Source organism: Galeopterus variegatus, unplaced genomic scaffold (assembly GCF_000696425.1).
Source record: "Galeopterus variegatus unplaced genomic scaffold, G_variegatus-3.0.2 Scaffold1970, whole genome shotgun sequence".
Classification (NCBI taxonomy): Eukaryota; Metazoa; Chordata; class Mammalia; order Dermoptera; family Cynocephalidae; genus Galeopterus; species Galeopterus variegatus.
In genome coordinates, this window is record NW_007728081.1 from 257,380 (window position 1) to 265,522 (window position 8,143).

Here is an 8,143-nt window from a genome sequence, read left to right on the forward strand (position 1 = left end):
CTAAAACCACAATGAGATATCATCTCACACCTATTAGAATGGCTATTATAAAAAAAAAAAAGATAAGTGTTAGAAAGGATATGGAGAAAAGGGAACCCTTTATACTGTTGATGGAAATGTAAACTGGAACAGCGATTATGAAAAAGAGTATGGAGGTTTCTCCAAAAATTTAAAATAGAACTACCATATTATCCACCAATCCCATTTCTGGGTATATAGAGAAAGGAAATAAAATCACTATCTTGAAGAGATATCTGTACCCACATTTTCATTGCAGCATTATTCATAATAGCCAAGATATGGAAACAACTTAAGTATCTGTTGACAAATAAATGGATTTTTAAAAATGTGCTATAGCACACTTTATAATATTCCATTATATGTATATATATGTATCTACAATGGAATATTGTTCAGCATTAGAAAGAAAGAAATCCTGTCATTTGTGACAACGTAGATGAACCACAAGGACATTATGCTAAGTGAAATAAAGCAGACACAGAAACACAAATACTACATGATCTCACTTATATGCAGAATCTATAAAAAGTTGAATACATAGAAACAGAGAATTGAAAGGTGGTTACCAGCGGGTAGGGGTGGGGGTAGGGGGCAAATGAGGGGATGTTGGTCAAAGGGTACAAAATTTCAACTGTCAGATGAATAAGTTCTGGAGATGTAATCTACAGCATACTGACTATAATTAATAATGACATTATACTTTACATTTGCTAAGTGAGTTGATTTTAAGTATTTTCACCACACGCAAAAAAGTAACCATGTGAGGTGATGAATATGTTAATTAGCTACATTGTGGCAATCATTTCACAATGTATATATGTACTAAAACATCAAGTTGTAGATCTTAAATATACACAATTTTTATTTGTCAATGGCATCTCAATAAAGCTGGGGAAAAGTAGCTATGGAAGAGAAAAGTACAAAAAGATAAGGAATATTCCCTCAAAATACAGAATATAAACAGAAAGATAAAATAAAGGGGAAAAATCCTTATAGTTAATGTCTAATGGCTGCGATAATTTTACAGAGAGGAAAGGGGAGAGAATGAGGAACATTGAGATGCACCCCATTAAGCTCTCAAACTTCAAGGATAAAGAAAAAAAATCCTTCAAGGAATCAGTAGGAGGTAACCATATGAAAAAGGATAATAACTCATAACATGTTCTCCATAGATTTCTCCAGAAATATCCAATGCCAGAAAACATAGAAGCAGTTTATACGGTATTACAAAAGCTGACTGAAGAGTATTAGATCTAGTCAATTTGTCATTTGTGTATAAAAACATTTAAATAATCTTAGACATAGCATTAAGTCAAGGAAGGCTGCACCCATGAATGCTTCTTGGGGGAAGAGCTGGGAAGGCAACGATAATGTCCAGCTAATTAAGATAATGAGATAAACTACTCAGCACTCTTGGACACTGGTGTGCAATAAACTATGGACAGATTTAAATATAGAAATGAATCCAAACAAGAAGATACTTGTGACTATAATCAAGAACCAATGTTATGTACCTTGTCAGTGCAGAATGAACATAATCAGTGGGAGAGAGGGAATGCATACGGCGAAGAAAGAGCAGAAACCTATCTGTCGTAGTGGGGAGTGAATCCATACTATCATATTTAACCAAGAAGATATAAAAGTTTGACCAAATCTATTTTATAACTCTTCTCTTCAATATTAGAAGGAACTTTTAAGAACCGTTTACTTATAAAAAAAAATCTGTAATACAGTTTCTTCGGTTTCATTTTAGTTTACTTATAAATTTGAACATTCCAGTAAAAATATTTATTTGGAAGTCACACTGGCAATATGCTCTGACTATTACTCAATTAATACTTAGAAGTAGAGTTAAATATTAACTAGTCATATTTTGAAAGTGTGATGTGGAATGATTAAACTAAAAAGCTTCTGCACAGTAACAGAAACAATCAGAGCAAAGAGGCAATCAGAAGAATGGGGAAAAAATATTTGCAAACTATTCTTCTGATGAGAGATTAATACACAGAATATATGAGTACCTTAACTCAACAGCAAGAAAACAAATAATCTGATTTGACAAAATATAAAAATGGGCAAATGAAAATAGACATTTTTCAAAAGAAGACATACAAATGTGTAACAAGCATGTGAATAAATGCTCAAAATAAATAATCATCAGGGAAATGCAAACCAAAACCACAGTGAGATACATTTCACCCTACTTAGAATGGCTATTATCAACCAGACAAAAATAACAAATACTGGCAAGGATGTGGGAGAAAAGGGAACTCACACATTCTTGTAAGAAACATAAACTGGTATAGCATTATGGAAAATGGTATGGAGGTTCCTCAGAACACTAAAAATAGAACTACCATATGATCTAGCAATCCCACTGCTAGATATTTATCCAAAGGAAAGGAAATTAGCATACCAGAGAGACATCTGCACCCCCATGTTTATTGCAGTACTAGTCACAATAGCCAAGACATGAAATCAATCTATTTGTCCATTGACAGATGAATGGATAAAGAAAATGCAATACATATACACTATGGAATACTTCTCAGCCATGAAAAGGACTGAAATCTTGTCACTTGCTTCAACATGGATGAGCCTGGAAGACGTTATGTTGAGTGAAATAAGTCAGGCACAGAAAGATAAATGCAGCATGTTCTCACTCATTTATGGGAGCTAAAAAAAAGTAGAGAGTAGAATTGTGGTTACTAGAGTCTGGGAAGAAGAGGGGATGGGGGATAAGGAAAGGTTGGTAAATGGATACATAAATCACAGCTAGACAGGAAAAATAAGTTCTAGTACTCTACAGTACTGCTAAGCATCTATAACCAACAATTATTTGTTGTATGTTCTCAAATGGCTAGAAGAGACGAACTCTCATGCTGTTATCACTAATAAAATATACATCTGACAAAGGATTAATATCCAGAATATGCAAGGAACTCAAACAACTTTATAGCAAAAAAAAAATAACCAAATTAAAAAACGGGCAAAGGAGTTGAATAGGCATTCCTCAAAGGAAGATATACAAATGACCAACAGACACATGAAAAAATGCTCAGCATCACTCAGCATTCGGGAAATGCAAATCAAAACCACTTTGAGATACCATCTCACTCCAGTTAGGATGGCTAATATCCAAAAAGACTGAGAATGATAAATGCTGATGAGGTTGTGAAGAAAAAGGAACTCTCATACACTGTTGGTGGGACTGCAAAATGGTGCAGCCTTTATGGAAAATGGTATGGAGGTTCCTCAAACAATTGCAGATAGATCTGCCATATGACCCAGCTATTCCACTGCTGGGAATATACCCAGAGCAATGGAAATCATCATGCTGAAGGGATACCTGTACACCAATGTTTATTGAAGCACTATTTACTATAGCCAAGAGTTGGAACCAGCCCAGATGTCCATCACCAAATGATGGATAAGGAAAATGTGGTATATCTACACAATGGAATACTACTCTGCTTTAAAAAAGAATGAAATACTGCCATTCTCAACAGCATGGATAGACTTAGAGAAAATCATATTAAGTGAAACCAGTCAGTCACAGAAAGAGAGATACCACATGTTCTCACTTATTTGTGGGAGTGAAAAAAATAAATATACAAAGAAACAAAGGGGGAGGGAAGAAGACACAAAATCACAACAATTCCTTGAACTTGTTAAGACAAGTAAACAGATATGATGTAGTTGGGGAGGGGGAGGAGACAGAGGGAGAAGGAAAAAAAGAATGGGTAAAGGGACACGAAAATCAACCTTAATGTATATTGAGAAGTTAAAATTTTAAAAATGCTTATTTAAAAAATAAAGTGGAGAGTAGAATAATGATTACCAGAGGCTGAGAAGGGAGGGGGTGTGGGGAAGATTAGGGGTGAACCAATGGGGACAAAACTATGCTGTCTACCCTAAGTGAACTATTGTGCAGGATATGCATGCACTGAAACAGCATGCTGTACCCCACAAAAATATAAATAAAATCGAATTAAAAAAAGAAAAAAAACCACAAATGATCAATTTTTATAATGACGAATATGATAATTACCCTAATTTGATTACCACATTGTATACATGTATTAAAACAGATAACTCTGTAGCCCATAAATATGCACAATCAATACATGTCAATTAAAAATAATTTTTTTAAAAAATTAAGTAAATTTTATTGTGTATGTTTGAGGTTTACAATATGATGTTATGGGATCCATAGAGATAGTAACATGATTACTTTAGTGAAGTAAATTAGCATATCTATTATCTCACATAGTTACTTTTTTGTGACAAGAGCAGCTAAATATCTACTTACTGAACAAAAGTCCCTAATACAATACAACGTTATTAACTACAGTCTTCATGTTGTACATTATATCTCTGGACTTGTTCATCCTACTTATGTGTTACTTTGTCGGAATGATTAATTTTTCATGTATCCTCATTTCTTATAAGTAAATAGGAAGGCTGTATCATTTCACATTAAAAGGCATAAAAAAGAAGCTTTCCCAAAGTTACATATTTATTAAACATAACTAGTATTTGAATGATGGCCTGGATGACATGTCTATGCTCTTAACCAAGGGAGTATCTAACAAGAAGCAAGCAGGGAGATTTTCAGGTTTTGTTTCTCTTTCCCACTACTGACAATATTCAAGAAGCAGCTAGCAAAAAGTGTTATTTTTGAAGCACTGGCTATCACCATCACACACTTCGTTGGGCTGGTGACCTCACCCACAGTGGAATGCAATGTATCAACCTGGACAAATTGCAGATGTAAACAATGGACTCTTCATATGAGGACAGCATCTGTCAGGTGTTAGCAAGTAAGGTAGATATAGTTCCCCTGACTCACTGAAAGAAAAAGGTAGATTCTCTAACAGAACTTATTTGAAGCTTTTTATATATATATATTTATATTTATATTACTTATTATTTGAAGCTTTTTATATATATTTTTATATATTGTATATATAAATTTAATATTATAAATTTATATTAATATTATATATTAATATTTATAATATAAATTTATTAATATTATAAATTTATATTAATATTAACAAATTTATTGTAAAAGACTTGGAAGGCCACCTGTGAAAACTGATAAATTGTTACTTCTTGGGAGTACCAGAATGGGAACAGTTTAAAATGTTTTTAACCTTATTTGAAAATATTTATGTAAAGTTTGGTAGATAAAAATGGGTTAAAAAAATCAAATGTATAGTACGACCTTATTTCTGTACATTTGTATCTGCCTACCTGTCTAGAACATTCCTGAAAGATATAGCTCTTAACATTAGATATAGTTCAAGGTCATAAGATTCAGGTGACTTTTTCTATTTTTATTTTTTGTACTGTCTGAATATTCTATGGTATAGATTATAGATCATTATAGATTTTTTTCTAACTATATGGTATAGATTATAGATCATTATAGATTTTTTTCTAACTATCAATATCTTATAGGTGAATATGTAAAAAATGAAAGTGAAAAGCAATTTTCAGCTTCAAATAAAGTGGATGAATAACATAGGCTAGCCAAGTTTCTCTATTGTTTACCAGACTCTGCTTCATGGACTTGGCAGTATCTTTTCATTTAATGTCAGAAGTTTAAAGCTGGACCTGGCCCATAGGGTAGTTTTGCTTAAATTACAAGCCATTTTTGTTCTATTTAAAATAGTTGCCGATCAAATGTCAGAACATGCACCAAACGCTCAAGATCTCTGGTATCTCTTGTCCCATCAGAAGATATGGTAACACTGGGATCACAAAACAAACCATTATAAAATATCTGCAGCAGTTTTATAGTGAATGTCCAATAACTTATTTTGGGCTATTACTGGAGACAACCTGAATTCTTTCTTCCATAAGACTAGTTGTAGCTGTCTGGAAGATAACAAGAGCTGAGGGATAGTAGGAAACTTGAACACACATTTTATCTAGAACTGGAAACTACTCTGTGTTTCTTTTACCTGCCTGGCTGGTCCCTATTTGAGTCTTTCCAGATGGGCGGACAATATACAAGGGATGGAAAAGATATGAGAAAAAGGCTTGGCATGTAGAATCAGTTGCATTTGTCTTAGAGTCTTAGCTCTGCTACCTTATGGACTTGTTTCTTTTACCTGCCTGGCTGGTCCCTATTTGAGTCTTTCCAGATGGGTGGACAATATACAAGGGATGGAAAAGATATGAGAAAAAAGCTTGGCATGTAGAATCAGTTGCATTTGTCTTAGAGTCTTAGCTCTGCTACCTTATGGACTTTGCACTAGATTCATGATCTTAGTAAATGCTCTTAACCTCTCAGATATTTAGTTTCTTTCAACTGGGATACATAATTCCATGTTATAGAGAAATTTGGGAATGCCTGAATGAGCCAACGAACATGATCTGCTTAGTAGAGTAACTAGCTCGTTAACTCTCCACAATCTGGTACCTAGTATAACTCTGCATAATTCATTGCATACAAAGAATGTGCAGGCCCATACATTTCTTTGGCTAGATCTTACAGTTCTAGGACAAAGCTTCATGCTGGAGATCTACCCTAGCTTAAGCACTTTCTTTGAATGGTTCTAATCCTTTGGCTGGCTGCATTCATAAAAGCCAGTTAGCATGAAGGCAGAAAATAGGAGGAGAATCGAAAGTCACAAGATAGGACACAACCCACATTCAATCCATCACCAGTCCTCTTAGGACTTCCATATCTAAAGACTGACTCTTTGGGAATGAAAAAGTCATCTATCAAAACAATCAAGCTTCCTGCAAACTGTCCCCTGATCCCTACCCACCCTTCTAATGACCCCACTCACGGTTTCGTCTAGCATCGATCTTCTCACAGAGATCTTTACGATGGATCTTTTGAAATATGCTGAATATTATATTCCAGATGTGCTGTTCTTCATAAGAAGTTGTTAATATATTAACCACATCTTCTCGTTTGGCCTTCCTTAGCTTAAGAAATGGAATTTGTGGCAGTTCAAACTGTGGAGGCTCTCGTTCCAGATGGTCCTTAAAGTTCTGAAATTCCTTGTCACTGAGATTTTCTAGATACCACAGCAGGTCAAAGTCAGTAGAATCTGATTCTGCCATCTTGCTTCTTCAGCGCGGTCAGACTTTAGAGAGAAAGGATCTTGAGAAGGAAGATGAGATCTAGAAAACAAATATAAAATCAGAGAATGAAACTACACACTAGTATCAATTCATTCAAAGCTGGCATTATAGAAAACTCCCATGGTCTAATATGAGCTCCTTTCTGATAATCATTAACAATAGGTCTGAACTCTTTCTTTCTGGGACAATTACCTTGTCAATTTATTTTGGTAAACTTCTAGGTTGAGATAAATATAGAGTATCAATTGTGTTAAAAGACAACATCCTTATTGTAAAAATTACTCCTGATTAGTGAATAGCATTCAAGTTTTGAGAACTGAGTGTGAGATAAAAACTTTTGGGGAAGTCTTTCTTTTGTAACTGAATGTCACCCTTGTGCAGATTAGAAATCTATGCTCATGGTCTCATAAAAGATATGCTGTTGTGTATGGGACTCCCCTATTCTGGAATAACCTGTAAGCACTTGGTTGCATCCTTTACAATGACTACACTCCTGGGGGTTACATCATTATACCTAGTTCCTTATGAAGACTCTTATTGAAGATACAACAGTTTCCATCATAATAATATACTTTGTTTGTGATCTTGTATGCTCCTGAATGTCTTAATGTTAGGATATGTTTATTATGTCCTGTTATATAAAATGAGGCAAAGGTGGCCTCTAAATGTTTTATGTCTTTACTTGTTAGCTCACAAATCCTACTGTCTCCAAACTCAAGTTTTTGTACATCCAATTTTTTAAACACAGCTCAAATAAGCAGATTTTTAGCCACTAAGAGCCCGCCTAATTTGCCTACCCCATGAAACTGCTCCCAGCATCTTCTAACAATAGATAAGTCACAGGCCAAAAAGAATCCAAGCTACCACTGCTTTTTGGAGCTCCCTGGTCCAGAGTTTTCCCCCCACTGGGCTGCTGAGTGACATCAGCTAGACACATAAGTTACCTCCTCAATTCTCTTTCCCCCCATGAGTTCCCCTGCTTTATTTCCCTTCTGAGTAGGGACCCCCACTTCAT

The 8,143-nt window shown here is 34.7% G+C and overlaps 1 protein-coding gene across 1 annotated transcript in view; it reads right to left on the bottom strand.

Moving 5' to 3' along the window:
• NLRP11 (NLR family, pyrin domain containing 11) overlaps positions 1 to 7,107 on the bottom strand; it is a gene marked incomplete at its 3' end in the record, with an annotated part of 66,473 nt that extends 59,366 nt beyond the window's left edge. The window contains exon 1 of the mRNA XM_008579870.1: positions 6,828 to 7,107. Coding sequence (XP_008578092.1) covers positions 6,828 to 7,107 — 280 coding nt within the window. The remainder of the gene's footprint in view (positions 1 to 6,827) is intronic.
• Positions 7,108 to 8,143: the final 1,036 nt, after the last annotated feature.